The 19,891-nt window shown below is 39.5% G+C and overlaps 1 protein-coding gene across 2 annotated transcripts in view; it reads right to left on the bottom strand.

Annotated features, from left to right (window-relative positions):
- The window catches only part of LOC149311641 (transcription initiation factor TFIID subunit 3-like), a 178,404-nt gene that overhangs the window by 53,619 nt on the left and 104,894 nt on the right, over window positions 1-19,891 (bottom strand). For both annotated transcript variants that reach the window (XM_089527524.1, XM_089527525.1), the window contains exon 3: window positions 3,235-5,036. In XM_089527524.1, the coding sequence (XP_089383650.1) occupies window positions 3,235-5,036 (1,802 nt within the window). The remainder of the gene's footprint in view (window positions 1-3,234; window positions 5,037-19,891) is intronic.

The raw sequence follows: 19,891 nt of genomic DNA, 5'->3' as shown, positions 1-19,891 counted from the left end.
AAAAATAAAGCTGGCAAAGCATAGTTTCAGCAGATATGAACAAACAATCTGTAAGACAAGCCATCCCTTCATCCACCATCTTAAGGGAGAGAGAGGCAGCCTAGCTCCACCAGGCCTCCCTGGAAGAAGATTAACCAGCCATTAAGAAGCGAGGCCCTCCCTCCAGTCCATCTGCCTTGGTCCAGGCCTTGGAGGTAGAGAAGACTGCTGGACCTCATCCCCTTCCCCTCCACCACTCCCTTCTCCTTTTGTGTCGTGTCTTTTCAGATTGTAAGCCTGAGGGCAGGGAGCCATCTAATTAAAAGATTGTATGTTCAGCGCTGTGCAAATTTACAGTGCTTTCTAAATAAAGGTTAATAATAATAATAATAATAATAATAATAATAATAATCTTACAAAATTCCTTGTGGAATAAACCCAGGTATAACATCTCTTGCTCTCAAAAGCAAACGAATCGCAGATTCCAACTGTTTGTGTCAGCAAGGCAGAAAATTCTATGCTAAAAAGATATTTCAGTTTTCTATGAAAATGTCTGAACTGTTGGTTCACAAACTTTTTACCACTGTGACTCCATTTACATCTACATCCAGACGTCACCCCCCCATTTGGCACAGTACGTGAAAATATTTTGTTTTGTGTCTGTGTATTTTTGTTTATACATTCATGTACATTCATATTTTAACATTTTATAAGGAAATATCATATATACTCGACTATAAGTTGACCTCATATATAAATTGAGGGCAGCTTGTGGGGCCAAAATAATGGATTTTGATATGATCCGTGGATAAGTTGAGGGTAAAATCCCAGCAAGCATAACTTTCTGCTGATATTAAAGGCTGGATGAATGAGAGAATAGAAGGGGGTCAATGCTTCTAAGAGAGATTGCACTCTTGCCTTTCACCAAGGGATAGTTCTTCTTTTTTTTACAGGAGTTAAAGTACAATACTTACATTGACCCACTGATAAGTCAACTCAGTTTTCTGAGGTCAGTTTTTTGACTAAAATTTCTAGACTTATACATGAGTATATATAGTAGCTCCCATCTTCCTCCCCCTTGAGCCAGAGGCTCCAAGTGCTCTTCTTGCCTTTTCTCGTTCCCTTCCCTCCAGGACAGAAAAAACGTTGGGAAGGGGAAAGGAAAGGGGAAGAGGAGGAGGGATCAGGGCCTTCAAGTGCCATGCTCCACTTAAGCAACTCTTGCACCTCTCCTGGGGGTCCCTTCCCACGGTTTGATAACCACTGGGCTAAATTAACCACATGCTCTTCATTTTTAATCCCATCCCATCTCTCTTTTTACACTGAGTTAAATCTAATTGTTACTGTCAACTGTAGAATACCCCCCGAATCAACAGAATTAGATAAGTGTTGCTTAATAAGTTTTCATTGCTTCAATTTGTCTACTTTAGTTGGAAGTAACAAACTGGATGCAGACCACTGGGTGCTCATTTTACTGTCAGATCTCATGGCAACCTGGAAGTATGAAATTATATTTTGAATAATTCATTGTACCTGGGAGGAGAACTTGTGGTTTTCCAAATATTGTTGGACTACAGCTCTCATGATTCTAGATCACTAGCCATGATGGCTGAGACTCTTGAGAGTCGAACAACATTTGAAAGGCATAAGGTTCCCAAACCCTACATTATATCATCAAAGCTGCACTACTCTATCTGTTGCTTAACATACAAATCTCCTCTATACTGTTCAACCCCCATATTCATGGGATCAATAACTGTGGTTTCATCTACCTGTGTCCAGAAAAAAGGTCTTTCTAAACACCTGGAGGTCCTTCAGCACAACTCTATAGTTAACTTCCACTGGTTCTCGCTATTTGCAGTAAGTTTGGGAACAAATCCACTGTGCATACGGAGGTTGGTCTGTACTGAGTGAAACCACTGCTTCATCTTACCTAGTACTGTTTCCATTGAGCAGTAGTGGGTCTGGCCTGGCCCTTCCCAGACCTGATACTCTTTTAAGTTGGAATTACTTTCCTTACTGGAGACTGAACCTGGGCTCTTCTGTAATATGCTCCAATTAAACTATCAGTCCTTCCTAATACATTCTCAGAGCTCAAGTTTCTTTAAAACATTAGTTTATTATGATGTATAGGCCTGAATAAGCTAATGGAGCAAATATATTTATGCAACTGGCACATGACAGTACAAAAGCCCTTCAATGGATTTCCTGAGAGACAGTGCTTTACCAGTGAAAGTATGGGCCTAGCAGGAAAGACAGATGTAATGAGCAGTGTTTGCATTTATTTACCTTACGCTTGCCTCCCTCTACCAACAACTCAGAACAGCTACTCTGCTGGTCAAGAGCAGATTGCAAACTCATTGGGGCAATGATATTTATATCCAGAGATATATTTCTAGAAGCTGCTAATTTAAAATGATGGAGTTTTCATCACCAGTTTCTAATTTTAAAAGCAGTGTTGTCACTGGAGTACTGGAAGGCACTGTATATACTCATGTATAAGTCTAGAAATTTAGGTCAAAAAATTGATCCGAAAAAACTGACTCGACTTATTCATAGGTCAATCAATGTAAGTATTGTATCATAACTCTTATTTAAAAGAAAAAAAATCTCCTGTTGAAAAGCAAGAGTATAACATGTGAAGCACTGACACTCCCCCTACTCTCTCATCCATCCAGTCTTAAGAGTAAGCACAAAGAGTTATATCTTCTGGAATTTTCTAAGTTCTTTGACATTGTTTTGCTTTGCTTCATCCTTTAGAGCCTTTGCTATATGCCCCTAAGTTTTACCCTCGACTTATCCATGGGTCATAGCAAAATCTATAATTTAAGCCTCAAAAGTTACCCTCGACTTATACGTGAGGTCGACTTATAGTCGAGTATATATGGTATATCTCCAAAATATGTTATTTACTAGTTTTACAACTTTTATAACAGTTGTGAAACTCTTTGAAGGCATTCTGTTTTTATGCTTAATACTTTGTCTTAGAACATGAACAGTAAGAGGGAATTCTCTCTCTATCTGAAGCTTCTTTCCCATTTACTCTGGAGGACTACTCAACTTTCTAGTACAGTTTTTGAGAGCAAGTAAGGGAGAGAGGGAAGAACCACACCCCTCTTGGTTCCCTAAAAGAAGCTCCTCCAGCAGGAAAGGTGAACCAGATTTCACCTTATTTTTCAGATGTTGATCCAGTGTAGTTCTGTTGTCAGAAAAGAAAGCAGAGTGATAAACCTCAGTCATATAAAAATGGCTTACTTTTTCATGTTTGTGTTTCTCTTTCTCCTTCTCTTTTTTCTCTCTTTCCTTTTTTTCTTTCTCCTTCTCTTTCTTCTCCTTCTCTTTGTCTTTCTCCCTCTCTTTTTTCTTCTTCTTCTCCTTTTTGTCTTTCTTTTTTTCTTTGGGCTTCTCTTTCTCTTCAAAGAGTTTGTCAGGTAGCACTGTTGAGAGAGGGGCCAACAAAGTTGGGAGTTTCATACCAGTCGGAGTACTGAACAAAGGCAAAGCCAGGTCTTTGGGAGGCAAAACAAGAGGCACCGATGCAGTTTTCATCTTTTCTTTTTTGTCTTTTGCTTTCTCTTTTTCTTTCTTCTCTTTATCTTTCTTGCCTTTTTCTTTATCTTTTTTCTTGTCCTTATGCTTCTCGCGCTCTTTTTTGGTACTGCCATCTTTTACCTTCACTTTTGGGTCATCATCAAAGTCCTTCATTTTGAACTTGTATGAATCCAAATCATCATCTCTGATCAGATCCTTCCATGGAAATTTCATTTCTTTGCCTCCTTCCTTGTCTTTATCCTTGTCTTTGTTTTTCTCCTTGTCTTTGTTCCTCTCTTTGTTCTTCTCCTTGTCCTTCTGCTTCTCTTTCTTTTTCATTTTTGTCTTTAGCTCTTTTTTCAGCTTCTTTTTTACTTCTACTGCTGAAGCCAATTTAGTTTTCTCCTCGTAAATTTTGAGTAGAGGTTCTGGAGTTGGTGGAGAAGCAGAAGGAGATGAAAAATAAGGAAAGTTTGTGGGTAAATTAGCAGGATTTCCCATGTTTGCTTTCCGAATGACTTCATCTATTGAGTCATCCATTGTCCATGAAATGTCTGAACTTGATGTTCCACCAGAAGGAGGAATGGGGGTGCTTCCCGCTTTATTTACACTACTGTTGGCTGAAACAGAAGGTTTAGGAGTTGTAGTTTCTGACAGAGAGAGTCTTTTAGGACTGGTAAAAATGTCACCTTCAGATTCTGACCCTGAAGAAAACTCAAATGGATCAGGATCCCGTTCGGCACATGCACGGGCAATTACAGCATCAATGGAATCTTCTATTGTCTTATCTGTCACTACCACTTTCTTTGTTGGATTCTCACTGATGGGTTTCCCAGGGTCAGCTGGAGGTGGAACTTGTTTTATTTGGATATTCTCTTTCCCCATCTTTTCACTTAACGCTGCTAAGGGAGTTCTGCTTGGTGCCTCCTGCTTGATTGCTATTTGAGGAACTGGAGCTGGAACCTTTGGACTCTTAGGGCTTTTAGGACTCTTGACTCGGCCTGCTGATTTTTTCTCTTTGGTTCCAGTTTTTGGTGAACGAATGGGGCTTCCAACAGCTGCAGGGGATGGGGCACCTTTTGGAACTTTAGTCTTCTGCCCTGGAGAGGTTGTTTTCACCTTTGCTTTAGGTACAAATGCTCTTGGTTCCAGTGGTTTAGAAACTGGCAACTGTGATTTTGCAATAGGAGCCAGTATGGGAGGCTCAGGAGAGAGAGGGACCTGATCTGCACTATCCTGAACACAAACAGGAGAAAGCATTGGTGGTACTTTCTGGGTGTTTATTGAACTAAGAGGCTCACGTGGCTCCACTGTCCCATCCAGAGCCTCTCCCTTTATGCTAGCTAGTTTTGGTCGCTTCATAGCTGGCATTTCCTCAGATTCTGGGCTTTCCAGTGGTCTCTTGCTTAAGTAATTTTCATCATTAACAGCTTCATCTTCTTCCATTTCTCCTTCTTCCTCCAAAGGAACCTGCATGGCCTCTGCTGAAGTTCCTCCATCTGTTGGCACCTGCTCCTCTTCTTCCTCTATTATAATAAACAAGAAAAGGAAAAATCATTTTAATATATCAAACATCACCAGAAACATAAATGAATGACTTATTTTAACAAACGAGTAAAGACTAAGAAGACATTAAGCCACATCTTCCACTGTTTCACAGATCTTTGAATCTCTCTCCAGTCTCACATCTTACTTATTTAATACTTGTATCAGACATGAGGCTGGGGAAGAAACTGAAGATCTGAGAGACAAACAAGCAGGAACACCACAGCCATTGCTTCAAAGAAGGAAGAAGGTGGCTAGTAGCAAAAAAGTTTCACTTTTTGGAGCTTTTCAGATTAGCAATGCTCAAACTGTATATACTTTATATGTAACAAAGAGTTCATATTTAATACAGTAGTTATTTATTCAAAACGTAACTCTCTTCATCCTATCCCAAACCTTTCCCAAATTACAGTGCATAAACCATTTGCCCACTGCCATCCTTTCATCCAGTATGTTTCATCGAACTCCTTCTAAAGCAGTACCACCACAACTCAGGCATTAATCTGCAGTTTCAGTTGGGGCCAACTGAAGAGACATCAACCCTCTTGACCATTTGACTTCCTATTTGTCTCTTTGTGACAAAGAGCATGATCAGAAGGGACGTGCTAGGTATAATGTGATGGATTTCTGTTAAACAACCAAAGAAATAGCCATTTTTAACAAATTAATCTGAAAGTTATATAAGCCAAAATCCAACTGTTAGTCACAATTCAACCAGATGAATCAAATTGATGCAGTGGGACTATTCTAGTTGGAGCTAACATTTAGAACTGACAAACTAAGGCTATAGTTTGTCATCTGAACCAAGACCAAACAGTGAATCTCCATGCCTGATGCTAGAAAAATTAGAATCTTTCCCCCTTCCCTCTCCTAACTGAGCTCTCTGGGGTATGCGTTTTAGGTGCAGAGGGTAGGAAATGGAGGAGGGATGAAGAGTAATAGATCCAGTGAAAGCTATGGCATCTGGCAGAAGCATACTACCAGTTCCTGGCCCTGTTGTCATCTTGCACCAAATTTCTTTGAAAAAGAGACCCATTTTGTTCATATCCAAGTTAGTACAGTAGTGCTAAAAAACAAACAAAAACCATAACTACATGTTTCAACCCAACAAGTATTCTGTAACTCTTCCTCTATTGCATAGCCTTTGCATCTCTGTTTAATCCAACTTTATAACAAGCTGCCTTTTCTGGCATTACCTTAGGAATATGGGAGGTGATGCAGTACCTGACCCTCTTCCGCTTGCTTAAATAGGGATCCCTTATTTATCCTCTTTCACCAAACTGCTTTTGAGGCTTAGTAGTAGCAAAGACTTTAGAAACCAAATAAAAGCAACATGTAGATGCTATTGGTAAAGAAAATCCAAAATTATTTATTTTTAAGTCAGGAGAGACTATACGGTGCTGTTATTTTAACGAACAATTCTAAAAAAAGCAGTATATAATTTTGAAAGTGTTCAAAGTCTTCCTTTATTCTGATTCCAAGTTAAAGAATCTCATTTGGAAGAGTTTCCTTTCAGGCCTTGGGAGGGGATGTTTCTTTCCTCTAAAATGTGTCAATGCACCGATTTAGGAGAGCTGAGTCAAGAGCCCTGGGCTGAGGCAAGAATTTGTGCCAGCATCACAAATTAAGTAAAAAACGAGCTAACAAGTCAGGCTTTTGCCAAGGCCCAGAGGATTTACAGCAGCCGGTCCAGAGTGGAGACTTTGCCTGAGGATAAAACCTTAGCCTTCTGTGAAAACAGAAAAAGTGTTAGGCAGTTCAGTTTTGCTTGGATGGATATGCACATTTCTGCCTCTTAAAAAAAAAAGTTGGAGGAGAGAGGGGGAGAAGCGCAAATCACTCTTGACTGAGTCGGCACCTGTTAGAAACAGACTGAGCTGCCAGTTTATGTGCTGCAGGCTCCACAAATCTGGTTCAATCACTATCTGATCTATTATGAGAATTAAATATTCTCTTGTCCCCCTGTATTGGCATGGATTTAGAAGAGGACTGAGTGGAGCTGGAAAAAAATATTTCAAATTCAAATGCTTTAGTGCCAAAGTTAGAGACTCAAGGTAGGGCTAGAAAAATACATTGCTATTCCTTACCTCCACACATCAAATTCCAAAGACCCAAGCAATTATGATTTCTTCAGCCCCAGAAACAGTTTCTGATTTCCACCAAGAAGCATTGTACAAGAATTATTCCTTCCCAACATCCATACATGATGTCTGCAGTTCAAGATTTATTAACAAATATTCTAATCAGTGTTTAAAATATTGAAAGGTCTGATTAAAAAAAAAGTCAGCAGTATTCTACACAAAGAGAAGATATTTACATTGCTAATTCCAAGCCAAACTTAAGGGATAATTCTCACAAAGAGCAGCACAAAATAAACTTTTTTGTCGGCTTTGGCCCTTTGGGAGCTGAAGATAGGGATTCACATAATTTGATCTGTGTTTGTGTGTGTATCTGTGTGTGTATTGCCTGTTGGCTAATGGTAATACCATAAATTCCATAGGGTTTTCTTAGGCAAGGAATAATCAGAGGTAGTTTTGCCAGTTCCTTCTTCTTAAATATAGCCTACAGCACCTGGTATTCATTGGAGGTCTCCCATCCAAATACTAATCAGAACTGACATTGTTTAGCTTCCAAGATCAGATGGGATCCGATCCTTTTAAGGGTATGTAAAAGCTAAATGAGATGAGAAAGGCTGGCTTACAATCCTTTCCCCTGGCATGCTAGCTTTCTGTGTACAGGGATATTCTGTGGTGCAACAATATCTAGCACTTTGAGGAACTATCTTCAGGCTGAAAGCCAAAAACAGGTCTAGCACCTCATCTGCTTTTTGTGAAAAGTAGCCTTAGTAATTGTTCAGTGACACTTGCTGATAGACAAGATAGTTGATAAATCTTTTCAGCCACACTTAATGAATCCTGTGCTCAAACAAAATGATCTGACAGCACCTCCCAAGAAATGATTTATGAGTAAATGTTTTGTAGGTCTGTAGCCTTAGAAAAGTATATATGGCACTTAGGCAGTGACTCAACTTTCCTAGTGGTCTGAATTTCTTGACTACAGAAAATAGGATACATTTTGAGCAAGCTTAAAGTAAGGCATGCAGGCATATTTGGGCAGGTGGTAATTTTTTGGAGTTGTTTACATGATTTGCTGGTGACTATTCAGCTTAATTTACCACTTATGTATGCTGCATATTTCTGAAATCAATCCATAGAAAACAGCATACAACACTAAAAGGCTAAAGCAGTAAAATTGCAGACAGCTAATTATCAAATCAGCAGATATTAAACCAGAACTAACTGATATGATTTAGAGAGGGCATTTTAAATTATTGCTTTTCTTAGTATCCATGCTCCTTTTAAAATGGAATTCTCAAAATTTACCAAAAGTGACTTTTCCTAAGCCAAGGAAGCTACAGTTCATTGCCCTGGAAGTATAACTATTAGTGTGTGCCTCTATTGGTCATTTTTGGAAGCCAGCTTTGGAGATCCAAGACTGTGCATTTTAAATCAGTTTGGAAACAGGAGAAGCTATGCTGCACTATTATTTTTTAAACTGTTTTTTAAAATTGTTGCTATTTGCAAAATGGATAATCCAAAGTAGAAACTTTTGGTTGGAAATTCATAGATGACTACAGTGGGCCTGGGGTTTGATTCCAGGATCCCCTGTGGGTTACAAAATCCATGGATGCTCAAGTCCCATTATACACAATGGCATAGTAAAGTGGTGCCCCTTAAATAAAATGACAAAATCAAAGTTTGCTTTCTGAATTTTAAAAAATATATATTTTCAAGCCATGGCTGTTTGAATCTGGGGACACAGATAGAAGGGCCAACTGTACTGCCTCTTTTCCTGAATGAAAAGCAAAAACAAAACAAAAAACAACCCCCCCTAACCTGCTCCAAAATGATTACTTTTGACCATGAAGTACACCAAGTTGTACTTCATCAGCATACCTGATGCACCAACATAGCATTTATATTGTGCTTAAGAGTGCTCAAAGCAAAAGCATTAAACATTATCTTACACTGTATTGTCCTTGTGGCAATGAAGCCTAGGCACAAACATGGTATGCCTCAGGAAGCAGAAGGAAGGAATTGCTGCTGTTGTTTTATGCTTTCTTTTTTATTATTATTCATTTGTTACAATGATAACAAACATCCATCCATCCATTCAGAGGCATTGAAACATTAAAAAATACATAACAAATCATTCATACGATACAGTACATTTAAAAAGACTTCCAATAACCACCCCTTCATCAATTCATATATTTATTCTTCATATCTGCATATCCTATTCAAAACAAAGCTTTTAATCAGTTTACCCTTCTTGTCTTTACACAAATATCTTAAATTATACTATAGTATAAATTATTCCATAAATTTTACTAATTTTTCTCCTTTTTTCTTTTCTTACTCTTTTCCATTTTTTCCCATTATACTTATAATCGGGATGTTCACCTACTTCTTCTTTATATACATGTACATTTTGTCCCAATCTTCTATATTGATTTCCTTTGTATTTTCTTTTAAACTTTTTGACAGTATGTCTGCCTCTATCATATCAAGTAATTTAATAACCCATTCATCAATTTGTATTTCTTTTCTTACTTTCCAATACTAACCTACTCTGCAGACTTTGCATACACTAACCTAGCTGCCGTCAATATATAGAAAATATATTTTCTGTATTTGTTTTCCATCTATCATATTCAAGAATAAAATTTCAGGTCTAAATTCTAAATGAATTTCTAATATTTCTTTTATGCCACCATGTATCTCTTTCCAATATCTTTTTGCTTCTATGCAGGTCCACCAGAAGTGAAAAAGTCCCTTTCCCCCTCTCGTACTTCCAACATAAATGATTCCCTTTTCCATATGTTCTGCTTATTTTGTCTGGAGAGACATGTCATCTATATAGAATTTTATAGAAATTTTCTTTTACATTTTGACTGGCCGAATATTTTAATCTTTTACTCCAAGATCTCTCCCACTGACTTAATTTTAATGTTTGTCCACAGTTTTTTGCCCATTGGATCATATTTTCTTTTATTATGTCTTCTTTCGTGAACATTTCTAATAACTTTTTATACATTCTTGATAGAAGGGTAGGTTTCTCCAACAAAATAATTTCCTCTAGATCAGTCTTAGCATTTGTTATTCCTACTGTTTTTTTATCCGTTATAAATCTTTAATTTCAATTGTTGATACAGAAATCATCCACAATTTTGACCTTCTGATCTAATTTGTTCTAATGTTTTCATTTCATAACCATTCCGGTCTTTCTTTAGGATTTCATTATAATTTCAACATTTTTCTTTCCTCTGAGGATCTGTTCTCAATAAAGCCTCATGGGGTGATACCCATAATGGCTTTGGGGGATATATTCTCCCCCCACACACTTTATTACAGTCCCTATTTACCTGCACTTTCTCATAGAATAAATAGGCATGGAACCCAAATCTTAATTTAGAACCTTCTAATTTTAGTAGCTTTTTGTCTTCTAATTTAATCCAGTCTTTTATCCATAAAAAAGAACTAGCTTCAAAATATAGCTTTAAGCTGGTTTTGTGCTTTCAAGTTGTTGTTTTTTTTAAACTTATGGCAACCCTAAAGTGAACCTGAGATCCAGTATGACGTAGCAGTATGAATGTTGGACTACAACCCTGGAGACCAGGGTTTGATTCCCATCTCAGCCATGAAACTCACTGGTGACACTGAGTAAGTCACTTGCTCTTAGCCTCAAAGGATAGCAATAGCAAACCTCCTCTGAACAAATATCACCAAGAAAATCCCATGATAGGTTTGTCTTAGGGTCACATAAATTGGAAATGACTTCAAGTCACACAACAACGAAAGTGAACCTATAGTGGGAGTTTTCTTGGCAAGGTTCATTCAGAAGGCCACACAGTATGCTTCTGTGGGGATTCAGACCCTCAAGTTCCAGAACCCAAGTCCAGCATTCAAACCACTGTATCATCACTCTGGAGAGCTCAAAATGAGCATTCCATGTGTGGAAGAAACAGTGACTAGATTGCTTCAGAAGGTGGTGGACTCTCCATCTTTGGAGAACTTTAAGCATAGCTTGGGTGGGCCTCTTTCAGAAGTGCTTTAATTGTGCATTCCTGCATGGCGTGTGTGTGTGCGTTAAGACAACATGGCCCTTGTGGTCCCTCCCGATGCTATGCTTCCAAGACAAGAAAGATACGTGTATAAGAGATGGGAAGACAGCATTCTCAGTGAGACAAGAGTGAATCAGGACATGAGAATGGGCAAAAGAAAGAAGTGGATGGCAAATGGGAGAACTAGATTGAATTTGCCTGTGATGTGTGAAAGAAAATAGTGTCAAGCAATAGAAAGGTTATATTGGCACACAGGAGAAAGGCAGGAGATGAGCTATAAACATAACTAAGGCGGAACAGTTGGGTGGCCTCTAGCTATTTACAATATAGAAGTAAGCCAGTACATGTTTACAGTGACTGAGAGTGTTCAGTATATTTCACATACATCATATCAATAACCATTACAACAGACTTGTAAGGCAGGCTAAATCTATTATTTCCATTGTGACATAATAAGAGGTTGAGGGACTGATGCTAAGCCTGGGAATTAATTACTTGTCTACTGCCATTTGGCATGATCATGACTGAAATGTTTTTTTAACGGATAACACAAAGATCTATGTGTTAGAGGGTTGAATTTTAAGAACGCATACACTTTGTTTTGCTTTTAAGGATGAAGAAATTATATGAATACTTAACCATTTGAAGTTTTTCTCTTGCCATGTTGGCACCAGTCTAGTCCCTTCCCCAATCCAAAAATTATCTTTTTTCCCTTCTGCAAGTTGCAACCTACAAAGTCTCCTTTCAGGAACAGCATCAAAAACAACAAAAAGCATCAGAAACAAACTGAAAACCTGAGCAAGTTTTCTGGGTTGTTTGCAACAGGCTCTCTCCCTGTGTCTCTTCCTCAATAAATCAGGCTTCTTGGACCAAAGAACTCAGCAAAGTATATGCACTATATTCCTCGCTTAAACATATTTCATTTTTTTCCTGTTAAAAATGAAATTATTAGCAAAGACAAGGTAATTAGGCAGTGACAACCTGCACACTGTGACCAATCAATAACAGGAGTATATTAAGTAGGGTGACAGTTGTACCATGCTGATGGGTTGTAAATGGTTTGAGACTGACCTGCAAAAAACACAGCATTTCCCTTACATCCTGCAAAATAAAAAGAGAGCCCTAAAATGCTATATAAGCAAGCTAACCTGAAATGACACCTAGTATTATAAATGGCCTAATCTATATGTTAATATGGTTGTATCACATAACTGCAGCAAGACTAAGATAACAATATGACTTTGGGGTTTCTATGGCTACCATCCTGGGCAAACGCTCTGCAAAGTGCTTCATTGCTGACACCACACAAGCTTTCCGAAGGCTTCTCTTTGGTTATTTATGATATGATTTATGATAACGACAACATCTCCCATTTTCTCTCCTCCTCAGATACAATAAATTGCCATCGTTAATCACTGCTCTTGGTTCAGGCCCGATTACAATAGTATAATAGGGGCACAGCTATGGTAATAGTGTGCATTAAGGTGAGATTTCTCACACCCACTCTTTCCTGATAAAAGAAATATGAATTTGGAGATCATCTGAGACAATGTCACTATCTAGAGTATTTCAATAATCTTCCTTTTGAGTGCTTCTGAGTTGGAGATTTCTGAGTCATCTAAGATTCTCCACCAATCTTCATTCTATGTCCGAGATTATGTTTTATGTACAAAACACTGGAAATCCGTGAAGTATCTGTACTTTTATGTATCACCACTGGAGTATGAGAATGTGTTTGTGTGAGTGAATGTGTCTGTATGAAAAAATAGTCAGCTTTTTCACTATGTTTATTTAACATTGTGGAGTAGTGGACAGGTTTTCAAACTAACACCAAGAATGACAACAACTGACTTAAAACCCAACCACCAACAGCTCATTTTAAAGGCGCACCTGCTAAGACATGTTACCAAATACATCAGGACAATCTACATGCCAAGTCTCTTCCTCCTTGTCATCCATATACATTGGTTACCAGAAAGAAAAGAAGGATTGGCAGGAGACTCCTAGGAATTTGAGAGGGCAAGGGAAGGTTAGGACAAGTCACTCATTTGAAGAAACGGTACAGTCCCATTTATAATGCACACGGAATCTTATGTAACATCACATCCTTACTAACAGCTTGTATTACATTCAGATCCAGGCCTGCTTCTTTCTGAGATAGCAGATCTATGTTTAGTCTGTCCTACTTTAATCTACAGATGAAGGCTACCTGGGTTGATTTCCTCCACAGCAAAAACTAGCATATCAGGAGAAAAGGCAAAGTCAAAAAGCCTCTTTTGGCATTAGTGTCCATTGTGCTAGCATTGTGCTAGTATTCAATTGCTAACGCACTGTGCTAGCATGCAACATTCCTCCCATGCCTTCCGAAACTCTCTGTTCTGACTCAAAATCACCTTTGAAGGGTTTGCCAGCCATATGGTGCAAATTTTAGGGTGGAAGGAGAACAGGGGCAATTGCTCCTTTCCCAGTTTCACTGAAAGAAGTCCACTTTCTGGTGCACTTGATCTTAGTTCTGGAGCAGCATTTTCTTTGCATCATATCAGCCCCTGTCTAACTGCATGGAGACCAAGAGCCAATGACCAAGAGCCAATGGATATTCCTGCTTCCCTCCTGCCCCTAGTTATTGAGAGGAAGTTTTTCCCCCACAATTGTGCCACTGGATTTCCATCATAGTGTGGCAGGCAGTGGACGCCCAGAGGTTGGGAGGGAAGTGGCAGCGGCTTCGGAGGCCACCCAAGATGATGGATGGACTGAGTGCCATAAATTAGGCATGAAAAGTGACACAGGCCAAGTGGAGGGCTATGTGGAAATTAGAGGCCTCTAGCAGCCAAAAGTGAGTAAAACATGCCAGAATGTGGCATTTCTCAGAATTCTCTCACTCCTCTCAGGAGGGGAATGGAGAGAGTGATGAAGGGGTTCCTGTGATGGTTTCTGTTCCTCATAAAGTTAAAAGAAAGAAGAGATGCGTTTCTGCCATCACCTCTGTGCTAGACACTGAGATCTCTGTCTCTCTGGAGACTAGATAGGGAGGATGGAGCTATCTCTACATAAGGCGGATGGATTCTCTTCCTGAGCAAGTTTATATATGTTAATTTGAAGCAGAGTATTTTTCTGTCCTTCTTACAAACTGTCTTGAATGTGCATACTGACCAACTCTGAAAACCATGGTCTTCTGGGCCACCAAGGTGCTATCAAGATTACCTTTGTCCCTTCCATCCTTATCATCTGCAACACCCTGGATAGCCATACCACTGAAGAAAAGTGGTAACACAAAACCCCTGGCCGATTTGATCCTCAGTGCCTCAAAGTCTAACGTCTCCTCCATCCAAAACCATGAAACAAATCAAGTGAGCTTGTGATCCTCCAGAGATGCAAAGCCTTCTCCATCCAATCCAGCAACAGCAGTAAGAGTTCAGTAAGGGCAGTGCTGCTTTATCTGGCAAACGAATAAGAGATCCAATTAATTACAGTGCACCTGTGCCATATGTGGGCATGCTATATGCAGCTTTAACCTTACTCTGAAGTTTAAGCTGCTGGGAAATGAATGGTACATGTGCTCGTGGTGCGCGCTCTGCGCTGAACACAGGAACGCTCCCCCATTGAAACTAATGGGGTTTGAGCGTATGCGTTTTCCCCCATACGCAGGGGATGGGTAGGGTGGGATCCGGAACAGATCCCCACATATGGGGAGACCCCATCTCCAGTACTTTGCCTACTGCTCAGAGCAAACATCTGGCCAGTCTCAACCTCCAGGAGGTGTATTTGCACACCCCTATACACCATACACACAGTAAGTACCTCAGGTTAGCTTGCTTAGAGGGCTCTATCATTCACCTTTCCCATGATTGTTGACAAAGGTGTTGGTTGTCTTGGTGCCATACCTGAAAGTGTGGGTAGTGAGTGCATATTTATCCCTACCCAGATGACTTGTTCAGCCTCCCTGAAGAGGGACAGGAGGAATGTCTGGATCATCATGGATTGTCTGAGGCTTCATAGGTTTGTTATCAACAGGGAGCAGAGCCATCTACTCACCAATCCAAACACTAGACTGTGCAGTGAAGAAAATGAATAGCTGTTTTTGTACAACTGTATTTGTACAAATACAGCACTTGAGAGCCATAAAAGTTAGTGGCTGAAGGATATGATGAGGATGTCATTCATACTTTTATTCATACTTCCACTAACTGTCTATATTAGTTCCCCTGGAAAGCATTTTAAAGGTGGTGTAGACATCAGGGACTGCATTCTCTATCAGCCTCAATGAGTTCCATCTTGTCCTTTTTGTAGGCAGGGTTGAATAAGGGACTTAGTACAAATACTCTTCAGAGACATATTTCATCTTTAAGGTCCACACTTGTGTCCCATCCTCATGTTCAAAGTTTTTGAAAGGGGTTTCATTAATTCAGCCGGCAACAGTTCATTGCTTTTCTTCCTGATATTTGCAGGTGGTTTTACAGGTCTTGTTGAAGGTTCCATTTAAACCCTCGAAATCAGTGGATTTGAAGCTTCTTATACTGAAAGTGTGGGGGTTTTTTGTCGTGATTATCCCTGCTCACAGAGTCTTTGTTCCTAAGGTAAATTTGGTTTTTCATCTATCTCAGGAGATTGCTCTTTTTTATTTTCCCAATATCCTAAAGCACAGCAGACTGGAAGTGCATTCGGCACTTACTGGTTTCCTTTTAAGGTTTCCCTTTGCTTTCCTCTGAGGATGAGAGATTGTGACTTGCCCAAGGACACCCAGTGGGTTTCCATGGCTGAGGGGGGGGGGGATTCAAACCCTGGTCTCATAGTCCAATATTAAAAATGTAAAGGTATTCCCCTTTGACAAGACTGTCAAGTCATGTCCAACTGTAGGGGCAGTGTTCATCTCCATTACTAAGCCAAAGAGCCAGCATTGTCAAAGACAACTCTGTGATCATGTGGCCAGCATGGCTGCACACTGTGATTTTCCCATGGAAGTGGTACCTATTTATCTACTTGCACTTTTACATGCTTTTGAACTGTTAGGTTGACAGAAGGTGGGACCAGTGATGGGAGCTCACTCCATCATGCAGCACTTCGGCCTCAAATTGCCAACTTGCTGATCTTGCACTCAACAGAGTCAGCATCTTAACCATTGAGCCACCACATCCCAATGTTACCTACCCATAAATTTTGGTATGGAAACTATCCCTGGCTGCTTCCACAGTAGGCTAAGGATAACCAGACTCCATTCAAACTCTTATTAGATGTTTGTCATTCCAAACCGATTTCAGAGAGCATGGTAAGATGCAGCATAAAGACTCAGATGGAGAGATATTTTAATAGCACACCCTTGCCAGGTGTTTCTACAAACTGGCAACAAAATATAAATTGCTTATATGAGCACACAACTTGTTCTGCCCCTCCATTAAAAGAAACAGAAGGTACCTTTAAAAAATAATCAATACAGGTGCTTTGCTTCTGGCACATCAGAGGGAGTTATTCATAGCTCAGTTAGCCAAGTATCTTTCGTCAAAGAGTAGACTAGATTTAGGCTGGGCTATATCTGCAGAGAGCTAATTATAAAAGCACAACTGTTACTCCAGAGACTGTGTTCTTGTTCTTTAACCCTTAATGAATCACCAAATTGGAACATTTTGTTCATCAGTGTCCAGACTTGCTAAACATTACTTCTCACCCACTTAAAAAAAAACCAAACCAAAAAACTCCCAGCATCAATTGTTAATGCAAGTACAATGACAAATCCAAGAGGAAAGGATGTGTCAAGAAAACCTACAGAGTTCTGGTCTCCTTGCAATGTTGGAAAATGGTAGAGAAAAGCTTAAATAGAGCAGGAGATGGCTCTATTTAAGTAAGTAAGATAGGAACCAGATAGATGTTACTAAAAAGAGCAGAGTGACTCTTGGAGTTTCCAATTTTGCCTAATATCTGGGGTGAACTTGCTGCTTCATAAAGCAGTCCAGAGATCTTATAATATGAGGAAGGATAGAAATAATGTAAGTAAGTATGTAAGTAGGATAATGATTGCTTGAAGTTCTCACTGCTAATGGCAGTCTCCAAATAACTGTGTGATACAAGCCTGCCTCCTCCTAGTAAGTGTAAAGTCTGTCTCCCCTCCAGGTGGAGCATGTGGAAAATGTGCTTCCCATTTTATTTTGAGGAGAAATAGGCTGTCACTCCCCTCCCTACAAAAGACATTTACAGTGATGCTGATGGGATTTGTGGTCCTCTGTGTGTGTATATGTACCTTTAAGTGTCTGTCAACTTATGATGACCCCATGAATTTCATACAGTTTTCTTAGGCAGGGAATATTCAAAGCTGATTTTGTCAGTTTCTTCTTCTGAAATGCACCCTACAGCACCTGATATTTGTTGACAGTTTCCTATCCAAGTAATAACCAGGGATGAGTCTGCTTAGTTTCCAAGATCAGAAGTCATCTGGTGCCTTTAGGGTATTTAGGCAGCTTCTAGCCTTCCATATGTAACACAAATTAATGCCTGATCCTATGCAAAGGCAGTTATATTACATTTATATTAAAGTGTAGTTTATTAAAATGGCTGGACACTTCCAGCACATATTTTAAGGATGGATGGAATAAGAAAATGAGAATTTAGTTCTGTCAGTTAAATATTAGAAACATTTTTCTAGACTTTGTATACATTCAATAAGATTTATGATTATATATATATATATATATATATATATATATATATACACACACACACACACATACACAAAATATATATATTTTGTGGGTGAGAAGGAGAGAGAGAGAAAGAGAATTAAATACAGTAAAGAAGGCCCTTGGGTTTTGGTTCCAGAACTCCCTCCCTAGTGGATATCAAAATCTGTGGATGCTCAAGTCCCATTATATACAATTGCATAATAAAATGGTGTCCCTTTTATAAAATGGTAATATCAAGGTTTGCCTTTTGGATTTTTTTGAGGTGGGGATATGTTCAAATCATGAATAGTTGAATCTGTGGATGCAGAATCCATGGCTATAGAAGGTCAACTGTATAAACCAGACTGTGTTTGTCATGGTGGCAGAAGCTAAGGGTCTCTTCATTTTTCAAAGATAGGTTTTAAGAGAGTCAATACTGCAACTTTGACAAGAGCAGGTTTTATCACTCAGCAAGAACCCAGCTCTTTTTCTCTTTCACATCTGTCTCTGGCTAGCCTCTCCTTTGCTATGTCTCCCCCCAACCATTCCACATCAGGTGCCCCTCAGAGGAATGGGGAAGAGTGGGGAGAGGAATTATCGGATAGCGTGATCTTCTCTGTAGCCACACAGCAGCACCTCTCAGGCGGCACTCAACAGCCATTTGAAACTAGAGAGGAAAGCCCTACTCTCTGTCAACTTTAAAATGCTGCTGTCAGCACCCCTAGCAAAGTGCTACAAGAGCACTGGGCCATCAGGCTCAGTAATAATTCTGCGGGTAGTTTTCTCACTGAAGCGAGTAGCAAAAATTAGAGGGCATGAGAAAAATTAAAACCACATCCCCATTTATGATGACCTTAGGTTTTGTTAAGAGGAAGGTTACAGAAATTTGCTTCTTCTTCCAGAACCTCATGCATCACTGCAATGTCTTCAGATAAACCTCTCTTCTTAAGTCTGTACACAGAACTTATCATGAGGCCGCAAGCAGAAAAGAAGTCAAACTGTTGTGGAATATGAGCCAATCATTAAGGCCTCTATTCAGAAGGGATATTTTCTACGACTTCACCTGATTTTATTTTAAAGGCTAAGTTCATTAATTTTGAGTTTTAATTGATTATTCTATTAAAATTGCATTGGAGTAGTTGTGAGGTAGAAACAACACACTACTCATAAATAATGTTACACCTGTGCTGTAACTGACATTCAAAAAGAGTGAGAAACTCTTCTAGAACATGGCCACACAGCCCGAAAAACCCACAAAAAACTATTCAAAAAGAGTCTTTTTTTTCCTGCAAAAAAGAAAACTGCCTATTAGAAGGATGTAGTTTTCATACATGTCTATTTAAATGTACACACCTTCAAAAAATCTGCTAAGCAACAGGGGCATTTCTCCCCAAACGTAATAAATTAACCTGACTAATCTACTGAGCAATGAAGCTTTGATATATGCACACTCACATGCGTCACTATAGAAGTGCAGGAGATGAGGGCCACACCAGGTGACATCCTAAAATGGGGGGGACAACACTGTTGCTCCCCAAACATCTGACTTTGGGCAGAAACAGGTTGTGGCATTCACCTGCATATCAACCTCTATATTGCTTCATAGTGAACTCAGCACTCTCTGAGCAGTTTACAATCTGCAAGCCAATTGCCCTCAACAAGGTAGGTCCTCATTTTACCAGCCTACGAAAGGATGGAAGGCTGAGTCAACCTAGAGTGCTCTGAGGTCAAACTCACAACATTGTGGCTGCAGTAATGGCATTTAACCACTGTGCCACCAGATAAGGTGGGAATTACAATTGATGAGTAACAGTAGTTCAAAAAACATTACTAAGGCTTTTGTATGGTGTGGTATGGGAGGGGGTCAATGGAGAGGGGATGAGATACCCACGGGGTGACACCGTTCTGTACACTGAAGCACATTATACTGAATCATCTCAAATCAGTGCTGTTGGGGTGGGGAAATGTCTCAGAAAGATGAATAAATACAGTCCTCCCAATTTCATGTTAAAGAACTGGCAGGCTGGGGCAAACTTGGAAGTTACACAGAGGCACTGGGGAGCAA

Source organism: Sceloporus occidentalis, unplaced genomic scaffold (genome assembly GCF_023333645.1).
Source record: "Sceloporus occidentalis isolate IW3139 unplaced genomic scaffold, rSceOcc1.0.p SCAF_5, whole genome shotgun sequence".
Taxonomy (NCBI): domain Eukaryota; kingdom Metazoa; phylum Chordata; class Lepidosauria; order Squamata; family Phrynosomatidae; genus Sceloporus; species Sceloporus occidentalis.
The sequence above is the reverse complement of the archived record's forward strand: the minus strand, read 5'-3'. Positions and strand labels throughout refer to the sequence as shown.